The sequence below is a fragment of the Natrix helvetica genome (assembly GCF_964273705.1).
Source record: "Natrix helvetica genome assembly, chromosome: Z".
NCBI lineage: Eukaryota > Metazoa > Chordata > Lepidosauria > Squamata > Natricidae > Natrix > Natrix helvetica.
The window spans coordinates 112,858,908-112,871,738 of record NC_138554.1 but is presented as its reverse complement, the minus strand read 5'-3'; the positions used below and the strand labels follow the sequence as shown (position 1 = coordinate 112,871,738).

The 12,831-nt window shown below is 34.7% G+C and overlaps 1 protein-coding gene across 8 annotated transcripts in view; it reads right to left on the bottom strand.

The window, feature by feature from the left end:
* NEBL (nebulette) overlaps positions 1–12,831 on the bottom strand; it is a 182,281-nt gene that overhangs the window by 57,144 nt on the left and 112,306 nt on the right. For 4 of the 8 annotated variants that reach the window (XM_081971688.1, XM_081971689.1, XM_081971691.1 and 1 more), the window contains 2 exons: positions 11,550–11,660; positions 5,439–5,549 (listed from right to left, as the gene is read on the bottom strand). The exons of 3 other annotated variants lie outside the window; for them this stretch is intronic. In XM_081971688.1, the coding sequence (XP_081827814.1) occupies positions 5,439–5,549; positions 11,550–11,660 (222 nt within the window). The remainder of the gene's footprint in view (positions 1–5,438; positions 5,550–11,549; positions 11,661–12,831) is intronic. One more of the 8 variants, XM_081971692.1, reaches the window with a different exon arrangement.

Sequence of the window (12,831 nt, the reverse complement as noted above, 5' to 3'; positions counted from 1 at the left end):
CAACAATCAGTTGATCACATAGGTAATAGAGACTCTCCCTGGACACTCTCCCTAATTTCTTCTGAAGGAAAGAGGAAATAGGTAAAGAAAGCTCCTATTTAATGCTTTTCTGCCCAGGTTTCCTCTTTCATCCCCTTGATTAGAGTTGCATATCAGTGAAGAAAGAAGGAAGGGTGTGTTGCAGGGATGTGTTGTCACCAGCATTACTGCCAGTTCGGCACACAAAAGACTTTGCTCCGCATGCGTGCGCATTTACACCTAAAAAAGTCTGCATATGCGCAGAACGTTAGAAGGGGGGGAATACATTTTGTCAATGGCGATTGTTCTGCACATGTGCAGAAGCAAAAATCAAGATGGCGCCACCAACAATAGAATTGGTTCAGGTGCATGGGCAGCCGAGTTACTACATACTCGGCCAAACAAATAGGAACCCACCTCTGTTGTGTTGAATTCTTAAGTCTCGAGTTTTTTTGCATGGGTTCTTTTAATAAAATCACAGCTAAACTAAGGGAAGCTTTGTTCAATAAGATTCCTCTGAAGCTAGACAACTTTCATTCTAGCTTTTTTTAAGTATTAGTGCTACTTCTTCATAGCCTTCTGTAGGTATTTCTCTAACTTACTCCCTACCTCCTCTTCCAGCTCTATCTTTTTCTCACTGTATTCCAGACATAGATAATGCCTGACTACCTTCTTTTCCCTTTTCTATTTTCTTTTCCATTATTTTCTCCTGCCTTTTGAAATCCTCACATCAGTGGTGGGATACGACCAGGTACCATTCTGGTAGGGTGCTCCGGAAGGCCCGCCCGCCCGCCCACTCTCCTTACTGCTATTTAAACCAATCGAGGCTCTTGTGCACCCGTCTGGAGCATACAGCGCATGTGCGATGCTCCACCAAGCAGCTGGAGTATCGTGGGCCGTAAGTATGCATGCATGCACTGCGTGCATGCTGCGCGCGTTCACATGGTGGATACCGGGCCCCATTGCAGCATACCAGTTGCAACAGGATCCAGAACCCACCACTGCCTTACATCCTTGTTTTATCTCCTACTCTTAATCTATAACTCTTATTTGAGACAGTGACTAAAGCAGGACTCGCTCTTCAGATGTCATTGAACTACAACCCTTTTCATTTTTGGCTATTTGTCACGTTGAAAGGACATGATGAGATTTGAAATCTGATATCTAGAGGGTGACAGATTTCTTAACCCAAGCCTAGAGTATAATCCATATACTCTAGGCTATTGGCTGTCATATTGCTTTAAAAGTATCTGCAATTCTGTCAGCAATTGGTTTCATTTCTTCAAACTTCAGACTGTTTAAAAACCTCTTGTTCAATATTGGTTTTTCACATATTCAAGAAACATGATCAGAACATTTTTCAGCAACTTGAAAATATCGCATTTTTCAGTGTATAAGATGTACTTTCTACCACCCAAAAGTGCATGGAAATGTCTGTGCATCTTATAGAGCAAATGTTGTCAAAGCCCCGCCCACACTCTGGCTCCCACCCTTCGGTCTCCTCCTCCCAGCAATTTGCTTCCTTACACCAAAGAGCAAACAGCCTGGTCAGCTTCAGCACAGCCTGATTAGCATGAGCAGGTGATTGGCAGTTGAATCTGCCTGCCAGAATATCACCTATCAGTGTTCTAGGATGTGGGGATCACCGCCTCCGTGAGCCCCAATTTCTGCCTCCATTCATCCTGTTTTCAGCCCGTTCCAAACATGGGGTGCATGGAGGCCAAAAGTGGGGCACGCAGAGGCGGCGATAGGTGGTGGCGCTGATGGACGGCGATCCCCTCAGCTTGGAATAGCTGGTAGGTGATATTCTGGGAGGCAGATCCAACCACCAATCAGCTGCTTGTACTAAATCAGTCTATGCTGAAGCTGTTTGCTACAAGGAGGGAAATTTCTGGGAGGCAGAGACAGATTTTTTTTCTTGTTTTCTTCCCCAAAGCTAGATGCATCTTATAGTCCGGAGTGTCTTATAGTCCAAAAAATACGGTACCTAAGCAATTCTTTAGTACTTCTCTCAGTATGAACAGCATAGTACTTCTATGTGTCTATTCGGAAGGAAAAATATGGACCACTTCATGAAGCTTTCTTTTCATGAAATATATATAATTTAGGAGCATGGTGGCTCACTGGTTAGAATGCAGTATTGGGGGTTAATTCAGCTCACTGCCAGGAGTTCATTCCTCACCCGCTCAAGGTTGAGATCTTCCCTCCTTCCGAAATTGGTAAAATGAGAACACAGATTGTTGGGGGCAAGATGCTGGTTCTGTAGACTGCTTAGAGAGGACTGCAAAGCACTGTGAAGCGATGTATAAGTCTAAGTGTTATTGCTATTGCTAATTTAGATTTGAGAATGCTAATTTAATATTGAGAAATGGTTTTTCAGGTGACTATGGTGCATTGATTAAAATCGTCTACTCCTGGCAGTCAAAACTATATTTGACTAATTTCAGATTTGTCATAGTTCATCACTAAATTCTAATACTTAGGCATTATTCAGTATTTACGTGTAACAAAATTTTATACCATGTTCCACATGACTCTGGAAATGGTGATGATGTACCTCAGAAATGAAATGCAGGAATAAATGGATATTTTCATAAAATGATAGTCTCTTTTGGGAAAAAGAATTCTTCAACTGATATTTGATTATAAAATATAAGTCTTATTTTAATAATGAACGAATAGTTCAATAATCTCAGTACATGTAGGTTCTACACTGATTTATGCTGAATTGATTTAGCAGGATCCTCAATTTATGACCACAATTGAGCCCAAAATTTATGTTGCTAAATGAGAAATGTGTTAATTGAATTTTGCCCCATTTTACAACTTTTCTTGCCACATTTGTTAAGTGAATCACAGCAATTGTTAAATTAAAATATAGTTATTATGTGAATATGGCTTCCCAGAGTTTGCTTGTCAGAGGTTGCAAAAGATGGTCACATCACCCCAGGACACTGCAACAGTCATAAATGTGAGTCAGTTGTCAAGCTACAAATATAAATCATGCGATCATGGGAATGCTGCAATGGTCATGTGTGAGAAATGGTCATAAGTCACTTTTTTCAATGCTTTTGAAACTTCAAAAGGTAACTAAGTGAACTGTTATAAGCTGAAGACTATGTGTATTATATTATTACTATACCATCCTGTTCTACTGATAAATAGGGGAAAAAAGTCATCCTAACTTCCCAACCTAATGCATTTTTACTAAATGTTTTAAATGCAATCTTCACAGAATCAATATGACTTAACTTCTTCTGTATTTAACTTGTCATTTTGTTTTCAGTAGGCTAAGGATTCTATTCACTGTATTATATAGCATTATATCTTAATTTTATTTCATCATTATAAAATGCACATACAATTAAAATTGTCTGAAAGTTTTTCTTTTTGTTTTCGCACCTATTATTTTTCATCTTGCATGCTACTTTTTAGATTGTAATCCTGGGAAATTAACACTAACTTTTTATTATTGATCTGTTATTGAACTATTCTAAGAGTCTTTCAGACTAAACAAATTTAGTATAATTAAGTAGATTTTTTTTAAAAGTCTCACTAAGAACTTACATTCCAATATACAATAATTTTGAACTACTTCCGTAATACATGACAAAACGACTGACATCATTAAATTTCAAAAAAAAATTGTGATGCAGGTTTGGATAGGGCCATTTTTTTAAAAAAATCAATAAGATTCCTATCTCTAAAATTTTACTCTACTACTACTATAGCTCTGAATTTGGAATGTTGACTGGAATTGCAATATAGCCAACAAAATGATAATTTTGCCTTCTCATATTGGAAAACCTTTTTCAAAAAGCTTAATGACCTTATGAATCAGATGAATAAAATTGGAAAGTGATACTTGGAATGATTCTAGAACAAAAAGCAATTCATCTTTAAGTATACTGGAAGCAAAGTGGCAATTATTAGAAATCAGCATCAATTTGTCAAGAACAAATCTTCTAAACCTGTTTTTGTTTTGATCCAGTAGCCTCTTTGGTGAGAATGTTATAACAAAATATTGACCTTAGCAAAACATTTCACAAAATAACTTATACCACTAAAATGATTATTTGCAAGCCACTAAAGTATGGGGTACATGGTATTTGCATCAGGTGGAAATTAAGATCTCTTTGAACCATACCTATATACATGAATATACTATAATATTAAGTCATATTCAGGGCTGTGATCCTACTAGTTTAACAACCAGTTCACTTCGTGCGCGCCTGGCATTGCGTGCTTGTGCGCAGTTTAGAGAGAAATCACCTTCCAAAGGACGAAAACAGCTGAGCTACGGCAATCCACTCTGCTGCGCCTATCAGATGGGTTTCAGAAAAGGGAACATGGGTGAGTATGGTGCAGGGATGGGTGAGCGGGCAGGCCCAGCTGAAAGTCAGAGCGAACCAGTTCACTCCCAGCTGATAGTCGGAGCTACCAGTTCACCAAAACCGGTCTGCACCGGTACAATCCCACCGTGGTTGTCTTCAAAGTAGACTGAAAGATCAACTGGTGTGCTATAACATCTAGTCCTACATTTGGATTATCAAAATATAGTTTCAGATTATCATAGAAATAATAGTATAATCTATATTTGCCACACTCAGCCTGAGTGATGTGTCCAATCCCTGCTCACATTAAAAAGAGATTCAGAGAAAGTTGAGAATAGATGCAAAAAAGAACAATAAAAATGATAAGGGACTGAAAATTAGTATTTTGAAGAGAAATTACAGAAACTAAGTATGTTGCGAAAAGATGACTAGAAGAAAAATATGATAGCAATTTTCAAAGCAATGAAGGGATATGGAACAGAAAGCCAAGACCTTTCTGTTATGCCAGAGCATGATACAATATGCTGATCTTAAGTTACAGCAAAACAAATTGTGACACAATAGTAAGAAAACATCCTAAGAGTAAAAACGCTTGACAGTGAGGACAGAGAGGGATTTCTCTAGCCAGTTTCAATTCTATGGTTCTATGGCTACTCGCCTATAGCTGGATAAAAAAAGATGTCTTGCTTATCTTTCTCTTTCTTTCTTTCTTTCTTTCTTTCTTTCTTTCTTTCTTTCTTTCTTTCTCTCACTCTCACTCTCACTCTCACATAACTTTGAAGATTATAAATCTGGTAACTTTACTGGTGTGTAAAATTGGTACAAGAACTCCAACCAAATAAATGGCTGCAAATATTTCAGATAAAGTAAACATTATCTTGAATGTATTTTTTATTCAGTCTTCCACCTCTGTGTACAAGTTGTTAATTATTGGTTTGTGTTTAAGTCATCCATGTGTTTTACTAATGTAAGGACACTGCTAAATCACACAAAAGACAATTATTTACTCATCAACCTTAAAATACTATAATATTTCATTTAACATACATACAAGAACCTAATTATTTAAGATGAGAAAATACTCACACTACTCTGGTGTTTACTAACTTCCATGGCATGCTTAACATCTGGAAGATCCTTCATCTGTGTATAATTTGATATTCCTTTCTCAGCATTATATCTTTTCTTGTAAAGAACCTAAAATGATAAATATTATGTGCATGCATACCAAAATCAAGGTAGATTACAGCCCAGGGTTTCTCTTTATTATTGGGATAAGGGGACAAACATTCATACATTCATTCTAATAAATCTCCAGGGTTTTTCTTTCAAACCTCTAGCTATGTTATAAGTTTCATAAACTCAGAATACAAATTATTTTATACAAACTTGTATAAACACCAGTTTTAAACTTTAATCCTGACAATATACGATGAACAAAATTGAGAAGTCTACGTAACTGAGCTATGTGTGCTTATTAGACACAAATGTGTGGCCTACACTTTAAATGAGGGGAGAACATCAGTGGTGGGTTCCTACCAGTTTGGACCAGTTCGGTCGAACCAATAGTGGTTTGGTGGCCTGGGTGGCTGGAACCAGCAGCGACCCAGACCTGCCACACCCTCAAACTGGTTCACCTGGCAGTGCCATAGGCGGCACCATCTTGTTTTTGGCTTCTGCGCATGCACAGAACAATTTTTATTGCACTGTGCATGCAAGCCCACGAGCAAACTGGCAGAGTGGCTGTTGGAACCCACCCCTGGAGATCATGTATACCTATTATATAGGATTCTCCACTATTACCTCATTTGTTTTTGGGAAAAGCAATTGAATGTAAAAATGTTGCGTCAATGCAATATTGAATTATAAGAAAATCTGGATTCAATGAACCATTTGGATGAAAGAAATCTCAATTAAAACTAAAAATACTTTATATTGTTCTGTCCCTTTCCTTTTTCTCATATTTTGTTTTTTTTATTTATGCTATATTATTGTTTTGTAAATATTTAAGTAAATTTTAAAAACTTTTTTTTACTAACCTAAAACTTTAATATACAACCAAATATTTGAGAGAATCTGCACTGAACTCAATTGGTTAATTTAAATTCAATTGATTCTCAACTTGTTTATTCATTTATTGTTCAACCCTGCACGCATGCATGCATGCACACGGAATCTATAGGTATTAATTTTGGGTTAGGTGTAATTAAGTAATGGGTAGGATCAAATCCATTCTCTATTTTCATTTTCTAATGGTTTTTGGATGCATATTTTCTGATCTCTATCCATCCTCTCCCTTCCTCCCCATCAATAGGAAAGAACGCTCAACGCGCAAAACTATTAATTTAGTTTTAAAATAACAGAAAAGATTATCCATAGGGAGGGAGGGAAGGGAAGAGAAAAGGATGGTTTTGACAATGGTTCGTTGCTTCCTGCAGCCTGTTGTTTACAATTATATTGAGACTACAGGACCCAAAATTCTCATAACAACTTGAGAATGCCATAAAGATAAAAACTGTATCAGTTGATATTATTGCATAAAACATTTAGGATTTTGCTACCAATCAGTAAATCAGTTAAAGAAAGGTTTTTTTTAATATCCTAACATATCTTAAATCATAAGATTTCCTTGTAAGAAATTGCATAGAATTATCCTATGTATAATTTCATATATATATATATACATATGATGCCTGGTGATTTAGAATCAATAATAATAGTTAACCTGATCATAAATTAATTTCTTCATTCTGAAATTCAAACATCTCATCTACAATTTCTTTGATTTGTCTTTTTGCTTTGATAGTAGATTAGTCATGAAAACTGCCTTTCAGCTGGTTTAATTTATCCCAATACAATAATGTATCCACTGTTTCTGCAGGAAGATATTATATTTTCTTTGTAGAATTATTTTTGGCTTTATTATACTTTCTATAATCTGCCTTTAGCTCCAAATAAAAAAAAGATACAAAAAATATTTTTTACATGTAACATGCATCCTTGATTTGTATTAATTTATTGCAATGACTATGATGATCTATCAATATTTTTTTCTGGATAATTAAATTTTTAAGAAAATAAAAAATGTTGACAAAACAAAACATGATAGTTAAAAGAAGCACATAATCAGAATGCACTTTTAGTAACTTTTTTTCTTAGTAGAGACTTGAAACAACCATTAGCAACTAACATGTAGAAATCTAAAGCATTTAAATGTAAATATCAGCCATTAAGAACTTGTAATTTTCAAGAGGCAGGATTTAATTATTTTCTCCTCTACTTCCATAACTAATAGTATCACTTCTTGGTTGCTGATTTTTGAAGGTAGAAGTTTCCTATTAATGTTGATTCTCTGTTCTATATCTCTAAAATAGCTTTTCTGTCCTCTACTATACCTAACACAGATTCACCTTCCATATATTCAAGGCTCTCTCCCTTCCATTTCTATATTCTTATAGTTCAACACAGATGTTTCCTAGGCCTGCTCAACTAATCTTAACCATACAAAGATTTTCTACTATCCTTAAATATTTTCCCTGGTTGCCTCTCATGATGGATTTTTTTTTTAATCTGGGTTGCAAAATTCCAGATAACCACAAAATGTTAGCATAGGATGAGTTTGTATCTCTCTGTTGCCCAGGCATGTTTTCATTGACTCTCTCTATCATCTTCTTTGCTCCCACGTGTCATGTAATTAATTTTAGAGCATTCTTCAGCTTATATTATTTTTATTTCCTTAAGTGTAGCACAAAATGCTATTCTTACAAAAGAAGTTTGGGTTGACAACAATTTTTCAGTGTTGGAAATGTATTATTACCCTTATCTGAAGGCAGAAAATACAATAAGAAAGAGGGATACAAGACAGCTGCTTAGTATACAAACACTGTCATTCATTATTTCCTTAAAAAAATTACTCTCACTACAAGCAACTGTCCCAATATGTCCACTATAAGTATATTCCTACTATGGGTTAGCAAGATACTCATTAAAGAGGCTTTATAATCCATAAATTCTTCAAGCAACTCAAACATAATCAGCAGAAAATGTGGATTCTAATTTAATCTTTTTAATAAAATGTTTTTGACCAGCTTGTTTCTTATCCCATTGTCAATATAGTAAAAATATAAGTATTAGTATTATTGCCAATCAACTGGTCACAAATGTAAGTATTATTACCAATCATCTTGTCACAAATTACCTTAATTTTCAACAATTATTGAAACAAATTAAGCATTGAGAATTACACGTTTATTTGCATTTTCCATCGCTTAACCATAAATCAAAAAGGACATTAGAGCCTCTATAAATACTGAAGAACAGGACAAAAAAAGGCAAGAAGGAGCAGAATATAAATATTATCATTTTCTACCCTCCAGCATATGTCAAAATCTGTCTGTCCATGAATGTTGTGCATTTGGAATATGAAGGTCTAGACAACAGTTTTTTGGGGACAGAGCAAGTCCCAGCACTGTTGTAAAAGCCACATCTCCTCTTTCATTTTCCTTGCGGGCATAATGTTTTGGAAACTCAGTGAGTAGAAATTATTCCACTTTCCTACCGTCTGATGCAGAATATCATGATTTATGCTACAGATGGGAAATAAATGTGTCTGCACATTTTACGTTTTATGCTACATCTAGAATATATTGTGTATGTCCTCTTAAAGCAGATGTATGTTCCAGAGTAAGTCTTAAATAGTACCATTGTGTATTTAATACTTTTACAAAGACAGCAAAATATATAGGAGGTTAGAATTCTCTGAAACTCTGTCCTGTGATACCATATCTGTGGTACCACAGATGGAGAGGAAAAAAACATGGTTTAATAATTGCAAAAAACCCTGTATTTTATGAATATTTCAGGCTAGGTTTTAAATCCTCTCAAGGGATAACTGATTGGATATGGAAGGGAAAAGGCCAGTTCAGTTTCCATCCCAAACTAAAGCCATGTCTCAAAATGTCCATACTGGCCCAGAAGAGAAAGCATACAAGGTGATATATAACTAAGCTAGAATTTATCTAACAGATTTATTTTAAAATATTATGTCATTTAAAATATGTCATTTTCTGAATAAAGAGCTTAACTCTTAAACTAAGCAATTTGCTTCCCAGTAAAGCAAAGATTGCTTTAATCATTTGAAGTAATCTGACAAAAATTGAACTTCTCTTGCAATGTTATTTATAAAATTCTTCATCTATAGTATATGACTACCTACCAATCTAAATTTGTTTGTTTTAATATCACCTTTATTGTTTTTATAAATAAATAAAAGCAGTGAAGATATATAATATTCTTTCCTATTTTGTCCAAATCTTTCAATTCTGAGCAAAATGCCCAAATAAAATCAGAGATACAGAGGGGTTTTTTTTGACAGTGCTAATTATCTGGATCCATTTTAGTTGACCTCTGAAAACAGGTGTAGGAGAGTACCCTTTGGTATTCCCTGCCTTAGACTTAATAAAACTGTAACTTTCTTATTCTTGTCAGTGTTTTCGGTTTCCAAAACTTCAAGAGTTCCTGTTTGGGTTGGGACTTAGAAGAATAGTTTTTTTTTTATTGCTGTTCTAATGAAATTAAAATATTACAGAAAAGCATTCTGGAAATCATATGTTCTAGGACATGTAGAACAGATAAGTTACTAGGTATATTTGTCCTTTCCATTTACTCTAGGTATAGTAGTCAATATTCTAGAATAGAATAGAATAACAGAGTTGGAAGGGACCTGCTAGCCCACCTCCCTGCCTAGGCAGGAAACCCTACACCACTTCAGACAAATGGTTATCCAACATCTTCTTAAAACTTCCAGTGTTGAGGCATTCACAACTTCTGGAGGCAAGCTGTTCCACTGATTAATTGTTCTAACTGCCAGGAAATTTATCCTTAGTTCTAGGTTGCTTCTCATCTTGATTAAATTTCCACCCACTGCTTCTTGTCCGGCCCTCAAGTGCTTTGGAGAATAGCTTGACTCCCTCTTTTTTGTGGCATCCCCTGAGATATTGGAACACTGCTATCATGTCTCCTTCTTTTCATTAAACTAGACATACTCAGTTTCTGCAGCTCTTCTTCATATGTTTTAGCCTCCAGTTCCCTAATCATCTTTGTTCCTCTTCTCTGTACTCTTTATAGAGTCTCCACATCTTTTTTACATTGTGGCAACCAAAACTGGATGCAGTATTCCAAGTAGGCATTATAAAGCAGTACTAGAAGTATAAACTTTATTGTTATTGTACAAAATAAATACAACAAAATTGGTATATAACATTTCACGTGATATTGATGCTACCTCTCTGTTAATGCAACCTCGAACTGTGTTGGTTCTTTTGGCAGATGCTGCACACTGCTGGCTCATCTTTAAATGGTTGTCCACTAGGACTCCAAGATCCCTCTCACAGTTACTACTATTGAGCAAGGTACTACATATACTATACCTGTGCATTTTGTTTTTCTTGACTAAATGTAGAACCTTACTTTTGTCACCATTGAATTTCATTTTGTTAGATAGCCCCCAATGTTCAAGTCTAAAGCTTAATGCTAAAGCACATGATTTGTATGTAAAACTACTCAGATTCAGTCTCTGATCCCTCAATATTCTGTTATCCAAAAATTCCAAGTTATTATTTATACCATGTTATAAAGATGCTGAGATTTATGATGGAGTCAACCATGACTCAAGCTCAATCCAGAAACATGGTAAGTACAGGCGGTGTTTGATGATTTTACTAATTACATTAATTACATGGTTTTACTAATATCTATGTTAAATTATTCAATTTCAGGGTTGTTCATAGACTTGCCTGTCCTTTAGGGTTCAGAGCATTGGTCAAATATTTCTCTGACTGAACTAAGTAACATGTTTGCAAACTCTAAGTCAGAATCCTAGTTAATTCTACCAAGTACTAATATTGCTGCAAACACAGAAACAAAAATCACTATATATTTATTTTTATTTTTAGGTCCTTCATATTTATTTATTTCAGAGATAAATTCCTGCTTTTCCTCCAGGAATTCAAATTGGTATACATAGCACTTAATTTCTCAATTTTTTTAATTTCTCCCTGTGGAAATTACCAAAGCAGCTTCCATTATTAAAAAGGATTTGGTGCTTTTCAATTAATGCTGTGTTTAGTGTTTTTTTAAGAAAAGGTAGAAAAGGTAACATACCAGGAAATATATTATGCTGCATGTTTGTAAAATTACCTTGCTCTGAAGATTCATGATTTCTTTTGCAAATACACTATCAATTGTAGCAGGCATTTGCTGATAGAATGAGTTAGTAAGTTCTTTTTTAGCTTTTGCTTTGTACTTCGCCTAGAGGGCAAGAGAAAAATAAAGTAACAATTTTTTTTTGCAGATTAAGATGATATTCAATAAGAAACTTTCACGTTAAATCTTTCACAAATTAGATATAAACATAGATGTTTACCTAGCTGGGATCTAGAATAAAAACAGGTTTGATTCTGCAGTTCCCATTCTGCTACTAAAGGAGTAATCTGTTTAGATAAGTATTGTTCAGCCTTGTTAAGATTCTGGTTTTCAGTTCCAAGAATTCCCCAACCAATCATGCTATTTGGAGAATTCTCAGAGTTGAGTCCACACATTTTAAAATTGACAAGCTAAAAACCAATGTTTTAGAAAAATAGACCTTCCTAGATTTTGGGGCAGGCCAAATTGGGTGAGTTTCTGTTTTTAAAAGCTACATTTTCATAATGGTGAAATAATGAATAAAATTAAACCAATTTGTCTCCTAATTTTCAAAATTACCTTTGAGAACAATTTCATGATTTCAATCAGCCATCATAACATGAGTTTTTCTTAATCCAGTTGCTTACCTAATCAATTAATACCATATTAAAACCTCAGCTCCATAAGGTCCATCTAAGTTGTTAGAATTTTAACTGAATGTACTAAAATTGTGTCGCACAGCAGCTAATTTTTAAATCAGATAGCAGATCTTTAAGTTTAACATTTTAATGCACTTAAAAACAAAATAATATTAATTAATTAGATCATTTCTTTGAAAAGCTTTTTTTATCAGTAAATGAATTACATCTTTATTATTTTATTCTTTAAATATTTTAAACAATGATGCAATCCGGTTAGGGAATGTTGGTTGATAAACAGAAACAAAAATACTTTAAATTTTAAAAAAACACTATACCAAAGTTAAATTAAATGTAAGGGGTGGGGGGAAATTACAGATGACTAAATTTTCTAATACTGTCACTCTTCCAATCCTTATCAGGTCATGCCTTGAACATAATTTTTTAATTCCATATTAACTTTGGTCTCAGTGATGGCATCATGTCATAAAAGTAAATTGACTAAATAGTATCATAATGTAATTCCATGAACTGTGTGACCCCTGACAGGCTGGAACTTAATCAGGAGGAGCATAATGAAAGAAATATGAGAAGAGAGGAAAAGGGACTGCATTCCTGTGATAAATGCTACTTTGTAAATCATAGAACCATCAATATAA